Below are 15,845 nucleotides of genomic sequence, written 5' to 3'. Positions count from 1 at the left end.
CATAGCCAGTTGAGATTGTTAGGCCTGTGTTTCCGAAAATAAAGCATTTCATACTGGTACTGTCAGCAAGTCCCAGCGAATGTCATCGACGCCGAAAATTTAACATCGCACAGGCAAAAGGGATAGCTTCCTGTAACCGATTTACGCAGCACTGTAGGGTATATGGACCGTGTACGGATGTAGAGGTCGACGGGGTCATCACCGAGGCGAGTTTGACATGCTAGGACGTGCTGAAGTATAGGGCTGGCTGTTTAAAAAACCAACCCCTTACTCCAGCCGGTGAAAACTGCAAGAAATTGCACACGCTCGCTGGAAACGAGGAATATATACCATCAGACTTGTAACTTGGCTAAATATAGGCGAACCGACGAACTCCGCAAATTTCCACCCTGGAAAACCGGATAAAAATAGTTCGTTCAGTTTAAATCACTCGATCCTTTAAAAGGGACTGCCAATCTGCGCTACTTAATTTATATTTAATATTTTCATAATTAGATTTTCTATAATTGAAAACGTCCTCGAAATCACAGTCAATGGAGTCATAATTCTTGGGCACAAAAACAGAGAACTCTTTTGCTGTGTGAAAGGTTTCATTTTTCCATAAGGTAGAATGAGATTCATCAGCACGGAAACCTTCATTAAGGTTTGTTAATAGCAGATCTAAATGACAATTGTGTTGATTTTTTATATGGTTTATTTGATTGAGTCCTAGCAATGCAATTTTCTCAAACATATAGTGTAATGTTTCGTTTTCACCGGCTACAGGAAATAGAATACTATCATTTTCAGAGTCAGAAATAAAATCTAAGTTGCGCTGAATAAAATCACCATTGTTGGATACTGGGCGCCCTGTCCGATCACTCGTAAATGCACCACGAGGGTTTAGATTGTCAGGTGCTGTCTCGGTTGACGTCCTACAAGCGGAAGCTGACAACTGTCATCATTCTCGTTGGAAACCAGAACGGAGTGGAGTTAAAACGTGTAGTAATAATTTATAAACGCATTTTTTTTTCATATAAACTAAATTTGTTTCTACTTATAGTTAAATTGATTATTACTAAACTACTAAAAACTAAATTGATTATAACCTAAAACTTACTTGCTACACTAAATTTGTAAGTACATATTGTTGAAGATTAAAACTTATTGAACTAATTAAAATATATTGTAGCTTAAAGCTATTCGCACAAATTAACCTGGATTTTATTGCGATTGCTAAAAAGAGTTAGTGTGCGGCAAACATCATTCGACGTCCGGAATAACCATATATATGAACTTTAAATTGGGGTGGGCGTAGCGTAGTGGGTAAATAGATTGCCTTGTACGCAGCGCTCCTGGGTTCGAGTCCCGACCCCGCACATAGGATTAGAATTTTTTCACAAGAGTTTTTTCTAAGCCGAAGAGGCGAATGACCTTAAGGTTAAAACCTCTATAATCGAAATAAAATAAACTGTAAATTCAGGAGGGAAATTAGAGATTATTTCTCCAGCTGTCTGAAAGAAAATCTCATGTTGATTTGCAAGCTAGATCCGGTGGAAAATACACTGAGACAAAAATGTGGATTTCGTCAGCGATATGTGCTTTAACCCATACATGTTCAAATTATTTGAATTTTAGTGAAACAAGAAGATCGGAATTAAATATTGATGAAATTGTGATGAGAACTCCTCCACCTGACACTTGTTTCGGTGCCTAGAATTATGGAAAATGAGGAGCCTAGTATATTCTTATGAATTTCGTTCATCTTTACGGTACTCCTCATTCTATTAAAATTTTGACAGTAAATTAAAATTTTAGTGGCTTTCGAAGAAGTTGGTTGTGATTCGCTATGCGTAACAGTATTATCTATAACTATTGTACTGTTACCAGCTGCGTCATGTTTGTTCTGGTCTGCCTCTGAGGAGTGCGTTCTGAGGATGACTCTTGCAGCAAAGATACTGAAAAGTAGTAAATACACTTGGGGTCCTCCATACGTGCTTCAGTTATGCTCTGCATACAAGCAGCGCGGGGATAAATTTTCACAGCTTACAATGTTACTGATTCGCAAAAACCTTCTGGTACATTTTCTTCCTATAGTCCAAACATTTTTGAAGCAGTTGACTGTTAAATCGTCTCTCCTTGCAGCGATTTTATCCTTCGATGGTTAATTCATTGAACAAGGCCATCCAATCGGTACCCAAGTTACAGTGAATTTGAAGAAGTATCCTCCCGAAATCCGATTCCTTCAAAATTGTCCTAAACAGTTCAAAATGTGATGCATTCGCCTAATATTAAACTTAGTTAACTTCCAACATAGAAATAATCTTCCACGACTTTAATATAATTTGTCTTGATCGAAAAAACTCCTACGGAGGAGTACTTTTGGGGATCAAGAAGTGCTATTCTTTCAATCGAATTAAGCTCCCTTCGACACCAGGCATTTAACCCTTCGGAAGCCGCGCTTATGGCCCACTGAACGAGCAGCCGCTGCAGCGCGCTGGTGCCTTAAGACGATTTCGCTAGATTTTCAGAGCAGCGTGCACTCAGTGCATTAGCACGACTGTCGGAAAGTTAAATTGTCGCTTGTCAGGTTCAAATCAAAGGCAAAGAGATTTGCATCGCTTCCATCTATTCCATTCGCTGCATCGCTTCCATCCATTCTTCCTAGAGCATCGGTAGGGCACCGAACGCTATGTAATATCTCGGAATCCTTAGGAGACTTCAAACTCGCACGGTACGGTATGGGGTTGTCTTCACGATGATAACAGATCAACAATAATCCAAGATCTTTGCGACAATTTCAACATGACCATCTTTCCATGACGTAATTTCTATTGTTAACGGTTCAAGACCATCGGAAACAATCAATGTCTCGTATGACATCACAAGGAACATTGATTGGAACAGTTACGCGACCGCGATATTCGATAAAGTCAAATATATTCAAGAAATTCCTACGGAAGAGTACAAGTTGTTGGCTGGCTAGATTCTCGACAGCGCGAATCAAGCTCAGACTGAATCGGTACCCGGCGCGAACACCCACGGACGATCTCTCACCCCGTGGTGGGACAAAGAGTGCTCAGAACTGTACGCGAAAAGGCCACTGAATATAAGGCCATCCGGGACGACGGGTTACCCTCTAGCTATTGACAGTACGGGTCGCTAGAAACGCGAATGAAATGTTTAATGAAAACCAAGAAACGTAGTTATTGGCGTTGGTTCGTTGACAGGGTAACGAGAGAAACAGCGATGAACACTCTTTGGGTACGGCTCGACGTATGCGTAACCGAAACAGTACCAACGAGAACGTGGAATGTTCAACTCGCTGGATATTCGCCTTCACCATGAAGATATGTCGGAGATGAGTACAGGTGTTTCTGTTTCCGCTCCGCTGCTAACATACACTTGATCAAACTGAAGCGAATTCAATATTGATGTTTGCGTATTGCCTTGGGTTGCATGCACGCGACCCATACGATCAGTCTCGAAGTGCTAGCGGGCGTCCCGACTTTATTGGGAACTCTCATATCGATTGCTCATCCATCCGATGCGATATCTTGAACCAGTTAGTGATTGGAAACTTTGGGAGGTTCGTCGAGCTTAATTCTCAAACCCGATTTATGTCATTGTACTTCGACTACATGGCACAGAGCATTAATCCTTCTTCGTATACTCCCAACCGTGTTCGTTCCGTAGATACTTCTGATTCAACTGTATTCTTCGACACATCCATGAAGGAAGAGATTCGTGGAATAATGGACCATATACGCCCGCAAGTGATCCCCAATTTATTTTATAATAAATTCCGAGAAGTCGATTGTTACTGTGACTGTTCTCACTACATTCTATTATCCCGAAGGTATCGAGGAAGCCTTGGTTCAGGGGGATGAATATGAGTAGGATTTTATTCAAGCAATGTTCCACCTTATGTTCAACCTCTACACGTAGAATGCGCTTTTGCAACGTATTGGGTTTGAAGAAAGTAGTCTATGCGTTTGTGACAAGGCTTATCATGGCATCGAGCACGTTGTCTGGACATGTGCCTGGTATTGTGATGCCAGGTTAAAAGTAGGAGGTAGAGCACCCAATGCCCCAGTTCGAGATATCCTAGCAAGTCTCGATCTCCTCTACATGTTGCTTATTCACGCTTGTATAAATTCAATAAATGACCAAATTTAGCCCCTCTCTTTTTATTTCTCGTCCCTGTTCTACCGTGTGGAGTCGACCTGCACCAGAGTACCACTATATGACCAGGCCTGCATAAAAGGATTTGAAGCGAAAGCGACCTAATGGTCTGACCATTTCCAAAGGTTTTCCAGCGGTTCCGAAAAATACCATCAGTCGGTTCGTATAGTCTTGCTAGCCTGCGGCTCTAATTAATGTCGATGTCTTCTATTTGCCTGAAAGTTACAATTCTTGTTCTTTTTTTTCTCTATCGTCATGTTATGTCTCTCCTCTGTCCCTGGTACGACTGTTGCAACACCGATATGTTAGCCTGCCAAAGCATATGTATTTTTCTAGATTTGGTTTCTTAATTCAATAATATCTCTCGTTAATAGCCTGAATTACCAGTCTTAAATTATATATCTCCCTCCCCCACTCGCTATTAATAAAAATCAATTGTCCCCTTCTTGAATATCGAATTGTATTTCTAGTTTTAAGATAGCTTAGATTTAGTATTGAAACATATTTCAAAATTGTAATCTCCAAGTATTACTCCTTTCATGCCCATGTTGCTTATAAACAACAATATGTTTAAACATCTATAACTTTTGATCTAGGTAAGCTTTATTCATAAAACAAATAAGACTAATAGCTGTGACTATTACCCTTGATTTGAACCAACAGATGGAACTACGTAGAACTGAAGTTACTGCAGTTGGTATGATTGGATTGCTGTAGAGTGTATCATCGCGAAGGGTTCAAGCGTTTGCACGTTAACGTGCTCGATCGCGTGTGCGTTTGTATGTCACGTGTGCTAACGTGTTTGTCGCTTTGCGTGTATAAATTCGATTTTATGACCGTGTATCCTTTCGCATATTCGCGTGTGTTCTTGGATGATTGCGCGTAGACCGTGAATCAGATACATAATTTTCGGTGTACGGTTCTGATACTAGAAGAAAGTAAGCTCTTCCGTATCACTAGAGTTCCCGGTCATGACGCCATTAAACGTGTTGTCTAGTGGATATGAGCTTTATTTTTTGATTGGTCCAACTGAATGTCTGGACTTAAGTTGCTAGGAAGGAGGGTATAGATTTCCCCGGACGTGACCGATTCATAATCGCGCGAACACAGACGTTTGAAGGTTCGCGTTTGAGACAGTCACCCTTATTCTTGTTTACGACGAATGTGAAATTCGTTCGAAAGCGATTCGAACGAATAGTAAGCCAATTTGATTTTGCTGTCGTAAACGGGAATACAAACCACTTTCGAACGAATCTTGCATTCGTCGTAAACAAGAATAAGGGTGAGTGTTTGTGACTTCGTAAGTACTAAAGCGTTCACCTTAATACCGGTGGCGGTGTGTTATGAACTTTCCGCGATCGCGAGATGTGCGTGGAAGATCGCGAAGGGCTTAAGCGTTCGTATGTTAACGTGTTTGTCGCGTGTGCTTCGCGTTTATACATCCGATTGTGGAACCGAGTAGTCATTCATGTGAGCGTAGGTGTGCATGGGTGGTCGCGAAAAGCTCAAGCGTTTGTATGTTAACGTATTTTTCGCGTGTGCTAGCGTGTATGTCACTTCGCGTGTAGACATTCGATTTTGTGACCGTGGTACCATTCACATATTCGTGTGTGTTCTTGAATGATCGCGCGGGCGCTGAATCTGATACTAAATGTTTGCTGTGCGGTTCAGATACTAGAATGGAGGGAGCTCCCTCGTATCAACTACAGTTCCCGGTCAAATCGCCTTGTTATCTCGTAGATATGGGCGTTATTTTTTGACTGACCCAGCTAAAGGCGTGTGTAGAATGACAATAGATTTGGTTGATTGTTAGTTGTGAGCTGGTAAAAAGAGGAAGAAAATAGGTTGACATCAGCTCTCTCGGCTTTCTCGATACACCACTATCGAGACGTATTCTAACCAACACCTTGAAGCGGGCTTCTTATATAAATCAAATTCTGAGTAATCATAATGATTGGTGGATTATTAACATAAGAACTAATTAACGCCCATTAGTAGAATTTGGTTAAAATAGACACTAAAAAGAGCCAAGGTCCCTATATTTAGAGAATGAATTTGAATCTATTGTGGCTTGCTGATGTTGACAAAACAGTCAATTCCATCAACTTGCGAGAGGGAATAACAGTCATCATTCCTTCTTGAATTTAAAATAAAATTGTATATTAGTGTGTTAGGCTCTTTACCACTATCGGTCAGACATCACATAAACTTTCCTGGATCAACTCAGATCATTTTGCATTCATTGCGAAAATCTGAAACCGTGATGATTTTTTTACACATACACTTCAACCCGCTTTATAAAGGAGTGGATGTCGTTTTCACTCAAATTTGGAACAGTCTCTGGATAGCATGGGCAGCAAGTGTCAAATGCATGAAATTTGCGCAAAATCGAATGCTTCAGTGCAGAGTAAATATAAGTTCACTCACCAACCAAACCATTCATTTTTCATTTGTTATTAGGTGAACAAATTGAAGGCACAAGGTGGCATCGTTTGCATTTTTGAGTATAAGTTTGATGTCTGTGTCTGGAGCATTTTTGCACGATAATCACTCTCAAGGCCAGTATGCAAACAAAAATCAGATTTCTATCGGCTTTAAATTTAAACCGAAACTGCCTGAATGTATGCGCTGCACCAAACCAAAGAATGACGATGTAAACAAACGAAAAATTCTATTCATTGCGGTGGCGTGCGTGAATTGAGTTTCTTATTTTTTTCTTGCTCATGCGGGGTTGTCAATTTTTCTGCGCTCTGGTCTGGATGTACAAATCGAGTATTAATCGGTATCAAAAATGAGATGTCGATTTTTTCCAGTTCGGATGCTGCTTCGCGAGTTTTGCTTGTGAGCTACGGGAGACTGAATTCTCGCAATTAGTGGCAAGAAATCAGAAAACGACTATTCAAATGTTGTTGAGAACTGGAATCAGGAACGAAGAATATTAATCTAAAGATTTGCTCTATTATTTGCAACCCTCGACCAAAAATCCGCACGCATAAGTTCACAACTAGTGAACTTCAGAGAGGCCAAAGAATCATGATTCGGCTTAGTTTCACTTTTTAATTTTACCGCACGATATTTATTTTGTAATTGATCCATAATAACAAATTGTAAGTAAAACACATCCAAAGCTCTCAGTATCGAGGGAATTCCGCTAACTGGACGGCACGCCGATCCGGTTTTTCGAATCAACTGTGACCAACTTGGCTGCCAGAGCGCGCTCAGCTTCCACAGATTTTCGAGCAGTGCGAAATTTTACGTCCCTTATTGATGGGTCACAGCACGCATGACGCTCTGTTTGTCTGGTCAATTGACGAGCGTTAATATTGCTGCCGCAGCCGTAGAACCAAGTCGGACTGCCACAAGTCACCACGAGGTGGTAACAGATTGTGCAAACCGTGGAAAGCACCGATCCAAATTGCTCCAGCTCAACGTCAACATTTTATTCGAGTGGTAGGCCTACCTAGACATTACGCTACGTACTGACTGACTGACGAAATCGGACCGGCTCGTACCAATGCGTGAACTGGTTCGGACTGAATCGCGGTTGGCGTTGACTTTTGGGCATGTGTAAAAGTGATGATAAATCTGCGCGGCCGGTTGTTGGTTAATTGACAACATTCGGATGCCACATGATCGCAGCGAAATGCAAGTCCTCACGCGCGTCAGGCGAGGCGATTCGAAATGTTCGGAATTGCTTGCGTGCCTAATTTAAAATGATTGAAGTATGCTTCCTACAGACTAGAGGAATTTTGTTTCATGCTAACCGCACATCTATGGATGCTTTTTGTGTAAAGCCAAACCACTGAAAACTCACAGCTTTTTTCTTCGTAAACAGGATCTACATTGTCAAAGCTTGCTTAGATACGATGTTGGATTGTCAGTAAATTGATAAAATCGTTCGACAGTTCAAAGTTTGGCCAAGTAGGGTAGACGTGCCCTTATTCATCTCATTAGTCTGTATGTCACGCTGTTTAGTTGATAACTCGACTTAGAGTGACTGGATTGCGTTTAAATGGGTATCATCACCTTTGCTACGTTCCTAAGAAGCAGCATAGTTAAAATGTTTGCCTGGAAAATGTGAAATGCTCCCGTTTGAGCGAAGCGAAAAGTCGAGTACAACGAACCCTTATTCATCCTACCATTTGAGCTAATGCGTTGAATAGAGATAGCAGATACTGCTTTAACTAACGTGTTCAAATGGGTGAGATGAATAGAGGTGCTAAGATGAATTAGGGAGCAGTAACCCTACAAATATTAAACACAACTTTTATCTACTTCCAGTTGCCATCACGATGAAGGACCATTTCCCGACCATCTCCGGCGGGCCGCTGACCGGAGTATACCAGTACTCGCAGCTTCACTTCCACTGGGGTGACAATGACACCGTCGGCAGTGAAGATATGATCGATAATCACATGTAAGCGAGCGTGTCTAACATTACGAGCAAAGGTTAAAATGTGCTAATGAATTTGCCTTTTATCTGGTTCCGATCTACCAATAGCTTTCCCATGGAACTGCACGTGGTGTTCTTCAAGCAGGAATACAAAACCGCCAAGAGCGCTATGAAACACTCGGACGGATTGACGGTGTTGGCTTTCTTCTACGAGATATCCCAGGAGGACAATCCCAGCTACGAGGAGTTTGTTCAGTTGCTGCGCAACGTGACCAGTTCGCACAAAACGGCCACCTTCGTGAATCCGCCCTCGCTGCGGGATTTGATCGCACGGGATCTGATGCATTACTACACCTACGATGGATCCCTGACGACGCCCCCGTGCAGCGAAGTCGTCACGTGGATTGACTTCAAAGAGCCGATTCTGCTGTCGCATACACAGGTAAATCCGTAACAGTTTTCGGAGCCGCTTAACGGAATTTCCGAATGACTCAAAATTGAAAACAATCAAATTTGAGCCATCAAGTTCGTTTATTGCCCGAGTGAATCCCACACTTAATCATCTCATATGGCTTAATTTGAGTCAAAATCTTGAACCGGATATAATTTGCTTGAATTAACGGGATGTGAGGCAAGGCCAAAACCGTTTTGTTTCGGCTTTAAATGTATTTCCAACTGAACTGATGTCGTTGTGAAAGTGCACTTTTACTTCACTTCACTCTCGTGACCCGTTTATTTATATAGCCTGCTGAGTTTATTTTTGATCTATTCGGGTAATAACACGAAGCAAGAACGCCAGTCAGTGACGGATGCCGTAAATCAACAACACGGTGCATGCCCTTTTTGTTTCGCGTGTGAAAGGCGCTTGTAAAACATTACACTTTCGGATTATTTATATTTTGTCCGCTTTTTGAGACAGTTTGGTTGCATTAATGACGTATATGAGGGGCTCCGTGCATGAATGACCCAAGTCAAAAAAACTCGTAAAGTGAGATTGCTGGTTTTACATATCTTATAAAAGAAAAATATAGAATTCGCTCAAACTTTCAAGTTTTTTTCGAAGACCCGGAGGGTTGAGTCTCATATACCGGTCGACTCAGCTCGACGATTTGGGACAATGTCTGTGTGTGTTTTTTTACTTGGTGGTAATGCCTTTACGTCGGCCATCACACATTCAATAGTTAGACCATACTACTGATTTCGTCCGTCGCGTACAATAAGTGAGGGGCTCTAAAGAGAGAAGATAACTCTGATCCCTACTCTCCTAACATCCACAAAGAGTTAGACATTTGCCTTATTCCCCGGATTCCATTTGAAATGACTACTTCTAGGGGGAGGGGTCGCTTGATTCCAGCTTTAGCTGGTCGTGTTAGTTCGCTGGTCTCATCACCGCTATATCAGTCCTGCACGGCATGATATTTTAACGGGTGTTCGATAAAAAATGAGAATGATTTCAATCCCTTTCTGTAATTAAAGTAAAGAGCGTAATTTTTTTTCTCTCCAAGAGAATTGCTCTCTGGACTCCCTAGAAATTTTCGCTCGAGTGCTGTCAGTTCAATCGAAGATGGCGTCGAAAAAACAACAAGCACTTCGCGAGCGTGTTGTACGGTTTTACGAAACGCGTGGACCACTTTCGTGACGAAAACGTGCCCGTGATTACAGTTTACCGGATTCTGGCATTCCTGAACGTGGAGCGGAAGGCCGGTAGCGGCTGTTCGGGCGCAGATGACGTAGAATGACGTAGAAGAAAGAGGAAGCGTTGAAAAGCTGTTCGACAACAAGGACGGGACGAGTTTGCGTGATGCCGGCCGAAAATATCACTGCTCCCATACCTTGATTCACCGAACTCTCCATATGATGGACATCATCTGTCGGAGAGAAGACTCGGTCCCCCAAGTACACGGATGAGCAGATACCTATCGTGAAATCACAGTGCCGGTGGATGACGAAGAACTACCGCGGGACGTCGTTTGTGCTGGACTACGAAAGTTACTTTCTGCTCTCGAAGACTCACATTCCAGAAAATGACAACTACTATTCCAGCAACAAGTAATTTGAAAAAAAGTTATGCTGTACATCGCCATATCGAACAGAGAGATTTCAAAGTGTACCATGAAAAGTATCTTCCATGCTTAAAGGAGCATCATGCGTATGGTAAGTACTTCTTCTGACCGGACAAGGCGTCTTCCCATTACGCCAAGAAGACGCTGGACTATTCGGAACAGAAAAAAATACCGTACGAGCCGAAAGAAAGGAACCCGACCAACTTGCCCCAGTGCCGTCCCCTTGAGGATTTTTGCGGCTCCCTCAGTGCCCTGGTGTACAAAAATAATTGGCGGGCCAAGGATACGAAGCAGTTGACCACCAAGATCCGGAATTGTATCCGGATGATGGATGTCAGTGCCGTCCAGCGACTAAGTTGCATTGTAGGGCTGACCTAGGCCTCTACTCCAATATTCATTGACGTTTTTTGAAGAATAAATGTCCTGTTTTTAATAAAAAATACTGAATTCGTTGAAAATTTATTTATTTTATTCTGTCTGGCACTGGAGTGCTATTGTTACATGCTAAGAAAACGAATGACTTCTCCATCATCGAAAAACGTGTATCGTTCGCATTATCGTGAGGGAACGCGGCGCCGTAGGTCTTCTGTACCGGGGTTGAATTCGGATAAACCTTCTTGGCGAAAACAAATATCCAACGGTTTGAATACTCATCGCTCTCGCTAGTAGTGTTGTAATTTCGCGTAAGTCGGGCGGTGCCCACAGAGTGCTCATCGATGTTTCTCGCGTTAATCCATTAACGAACCGGCGCCAGTAACCACGTTTCTTGGCGTTCATCAAATTATTCATTCGCCTTTCTAACATCGCGTACTGTTGATAGTTAGAGGGTGACCCGTCTTCGCGTTGTAGGGCTTATACGCGGCAACTATCTCTGCGTACACGTCTGAGCACTCACCACGGGTTGGGAGAGCGTCTTGATGTTCACGCCCGTTACTTGTTTCGCTTGAGATTGGATCGTGGTATCGAGTATCATGCGGGCTAAAACTTGTACTCTTCCTCCGGAGGAAATACCTGTTGATATTTTCGAATATTGCTGCAGCATAGCTCTTCCAATCAATGTTTCGTGTGAGGTCATACGAAACATTGATTGATTCCGATAGCCTTGAGCTATTGGTGATCGAGATTACGATCGATATATGGTCACTACCGTGGGGATCAAAGATTACCTTTCACGCGCAATCTAACTGGAGCGAAGTCGAGCAGAGGAATAAATCTTATGCGCTTAGGAGCGCTGATGAGGGAGGAATCCGTGCCATTTCGCCGGTGCTTAGAATTGTCAAGTTGAAGAACGGTTATCATCATAAAGGCAACCCCATGCCGTACCGTGAGAGTTTAAGTTTCTTAATACTAGTCGCGGTGCAGGCAGGGTTTCTATGATGTCATTTCCAAGAGATGTCTCTTTCGGAGCCCCGTCAAGTGACACCTTCAGGCCTTTACAAGGAAATTTGGTCGGTGTTAAGTCAGATCGGACTAAGTGACAAAATATTGAAAAACTAGCTTAAAGCTTGAATCGCAGCTTCCTTTATATTATGTTTGGAAATTATTTTTTGGCATAATTCTTGTTTATTGTTACATATTTCAAATCTGGCAAAAATCCCATTTTTTATGCTTTGCGACTTAGTCCGGTGTGGCTTAACACCGACCATTTAGGAGAAGAAATGTTCCTCCTCTTCCTATTGCTTATAGGCACTCTAGTGGAAGTGCCCTCTTGTGAGTTATCAACCTAGCCTTCGTTAGGAGGTAAGAAAGCATGGCGGCTCGTTGACTATGATGGCGTAGCTTTCTTTAACATTTCTGTGAAAGAACGCTTGAAATGTTCTGCAAGGGACTCTCTGCACAGTAACGACACTTTTCAGCATTCCTACTGTACGAATCATCCACATGAACCTAACCGCACATTCCAAATTTTTTACACTTAGTGCAATTCATGACCAGCGGTACGAACATACGGACTGCCACATGGACCTTGTGCAAGAGGATGTAGTTCGGTAAGGCGGTTCCAGTGAAGATCACGCCTTAGGAATTCGATTGGGGGTATATTTTCGTACCATCCCCCGTGGCTAATACTGAATGCAAACGCTTGCAATCAAGTATTTTCTCCGGCTGGAATAAGCGGTTTCTAAACCATCCAATCCCGTACTGCAGCAGATCCTCGCATGTCAAACTCTCATCGTGGACGTCGCCTTCAATCTGTACCCTTACTGCTGGAATATACATAGTCCCGCGTAGGTAATATCGTTTGCCTGTTTTGAATTAGTCAACACGACCCTGACCTTGTCCGGGCGGACCTTTGTTATTTCGGTCACAGTCGAGAACCGTTCTGTCAGGTCTTTCGAAGAATCTGTAAGAGATTCCGTGATTTTGCTTTGGGCCGAAGAAAGACCACAAAGGGGCCGATCGAGACGGATATTGTTTGGGCCGTGGGGGGGAGGGGGTGCCTTGGGATATCGTTAGCGCACGGAGCCGGCACTCGCGCGGACGCGAAAAAGCAGGAAATGTGTTAAGAAGGGTAGAGATCACTTATCGTAACCCTCCGGCACTCGCGCCGTTGTATTTTGTGCAACACCTTCCAAAACTCTAGCGAAATCTTCTTTCAGCATCAGCGGCTGCTCATACGGGGAGTCATTCGCGCGAGTTCCGGAGGGTTAATATTTGTTTCCCACGATGCATAAATCCAGTTGCTATGGCTGGCTATTGTTTAATGCTCACTGCGCGAATAAAAGGTTGAGGAATGCGGCCTTGAAAAATAGAGCACAAAGTGAAACCGAGACAAAGCGTTTAATAACACATCACACCGAGATTAAAACACACTCGAACTGCCTGAGAGTCACGGTACGAATGACGGCGGTCGGCTCGAATGATAGCAATCTGTTGATATATTTCCTTGACGTCACCAGAGACTGTAACCGGGCATTGACGGAAGCGGAACAAGGCATAAGGCAATGGTGGTATGAACAAATCATTGGTACCGTAAACCCGGGTGACATTGATCACTTTTCTAAGTAATCATTACATATTTTTAGACGTAAAACATTTTTTTCAAGTTTAATATTTTTAAACCATGTACTGATGTATGTAGAACAAGATTGGATGGTTTTACCTAAGATTGTCTGCTTACAGCTATTTTTCCAAAAATGATTTCAAGTTGAAATCAATTTTCGCATTCCGGTGTGACTGTAAAATTCGAGTAACCAAAATTCGTAAAATTGGTGTCCAACTAGAATAAATTCTGATTCTGAAAACCTTTAAAACTGCTAAAATTGTTTTATTTCAGTACTTTATCAATGTAAAAAAAGTTTCATCCATTTTAACACGTTGGAATATTGAACAATAATTTTTTTTGCGAATTTTAGCTTAAAATAATTTGAAATAATTGTGAACTAGTTTCACAAAAAATGTTTTTAAAATAAATAAACTCTTAAAAGTAAATTTGGCACATCCCACTCTAAAGGAACATAAAAACTCGCTTGTTATTTATTACTCTTGCTCAAATCTGAGGTCAATTTGTTTTATAAAAAATGGACACTTTACGAAGCTTCGTAAAAATAAGGTAAAGTCAAATTTCGGTTTTTTGTAGTTTTTGTACCCAAAAACCGAACAATATACTCAAAAAGTATAACAAATCAGTATTTTATAAGTTTAGAGTAAAAATCATTTCAAATTAAAATGATTCGGTAGATTATTCTGGTTAAAAAAGCGAGCTACGAAAAAAGTTTCGAGTGATGAAAGTCACCCCGATGATCAAAGTCACCCCGATTTACGGTAGTTGTAGTTGGAGCTGCCATAATTGTAGTTGCTCTTGTAACTGCTGCAGTTGTTGGAAAGTTGATTGGTCAACTTCTAACGTTTGCTGGAGCATTCTGCAAGTACTGTTTTCAGGAGGGATTTGCGGATCTCTAATCTCGCCATCGATTCCTCCAACTGCTCCCTTTTCCGTACCCGCGATATGAAAAACTGGACCAGGGGGTTCTACGGAAACACGATCTTCTAGATTCAGTACTCATACTGCAGGAGCATCTTGTTTATTGCGAACCGAATTTTACCGCCGCTTGATCTTCTATTCAACTCCCCAAGCAACACGGTATGTTGATAAGCTGTTTTTACAACACCAATGTCAAACATTAATTTGTGAAAATATTACTGCAGCAAGCGTTATTCAACTGTTATGCAATTAAAAAAGCGCAAGAGGTGGAGCTTATATGCAACATGTTCATTTGTTCCGAATGATGTACCAAGAATCATAATAACAACAAAGATTGTTGCAATAATGCTAGCGATTGCTTTGAAAACAACTTTGTCGAAATGAAATGAAACTTAATGTGATTCATGAAATTGTTATGCAAACAAAGCATAAATATTATGTTCACATTCAAATATGACAATATCATTAATGTGGGTGAAAATGTATAACCAATAAAATTGAATTGAGTAATTTTTGAAAATACTTTGATATTTTTAAAGGGCCCTAAAACAATGTTGATATAATCTCAATAAATTTTATACTTATTTTGTGAATTATTTATCGTATGCAAAGAACTGTGTTCAAATATGTTTTTTGCGAGAGTAATAAAAAATTTGAAGCATATTAATGATGAAAATTTTGGATTCCGATCAAAAAATCTATACATATTAACTGTTCGTCAGCAACTTTTATCGAGAAAGAATTCATTCTATCAATAAATATGGCGGTTGTTTTTATTTCTACTATGTTACAAACTTAAGTTGAGTAAAAGTTTTATAAGTGTAACCCTCTTCAATCGTGTGTCGCACCTGTTCGACTTTCATTTGTCTCGGATAACTTTAAGAAAGCGATTCCTGCAGTTTTTTAAATGTAATTAATTTAAGTTTCCATCATTGGGGCCGAGTGCGGCCTGTTGATGCGTGCGATAAATAAATAAATAAATAAGTAACCGGAATCAAATTTGCTGACAAGTTGAATAATAATGTCATCTCCAGTTTTCGCGATGATGCTTGCAACAAAGTTGTTTTAGCTGTACAGTAGAGTCACAAACACGTTGCTAAAAACATCAATAAAATGTGTCAAAGTTGATTGTTTCAGAAAACATTAGCACTACAAATGAATTACTAAGATGTAACGTGCAGCAGCTGTGTTTCACACATGCAACAGTCATGTTTTTTGCAATTCTGTTGTCATTGTAATGCAACATATAACTTTTGTTGTTTTTCTAGAACATGTTGCAAGTGCTGCTTGGGTCGATGTTGAC

General features: G+C 41.3%; 2 protein-coding genes across 4 annotated transcripts in view; one reads left to right on the top strand and one right to left on the bottom strand.

The window, feature by feature from the left end:
- The window catches only part of LOC131689659 (opsin, ultraviolet-sensitive), a 470,582-nt gene that overhangs the window by 436,938 nt on the left and 17,799 nt on the right, over positions 1 to 15,845 (bottom strand). The gene's annotated exons all lie outside the window — the stretch shown is intronic.
- The window catches only part of LOC131689663 (carbonic anhydrase 7), a 104,474-nt gene that overhangs the window by 86,070 nt on the left and 2,559 nt on the right, over positions 1 to 15,845 (top strand). For all 3 annotated transcript variants that reach the window (XM_058974909.1, XM_058974908.1, XM_058974907.1), the window contains exons 5-6: positions 8,446 to 8,581; positions 8,666 to 8,999. In XM_058974909.1, coding sequence (XP_058830892.1) covers positions 8,446 to 8,581; positions 8,666 to 8,999 — 470 coding nt within the window. The remainder of the gene's footprint in view (positions 1 to 8,445; positions 8,582 to 8,665; positions 9,000 to 15,845) is intronic.

Source organism: Topomyia yanbarensis, chromosome 3, assembly GCF_030247195.1.
Source record: "Topomyia yanbarensis strain Yona2022 chromosome 3, ASM3024719v1, whole genome shotgun sequence".
Classification (NCBI taxonomy): domain Eukaryota; kingdom Metazoa; phylum Arthropoda; class Insecta; order Diptera; family Culicidae; genus Topomyia; species Topomyia yanbarensis.
The sequence above is the reverse complement of the archived record's forward strand: the minus strand, read 5'-3'. Positions and strand labels throughout refer to the sequence as shown.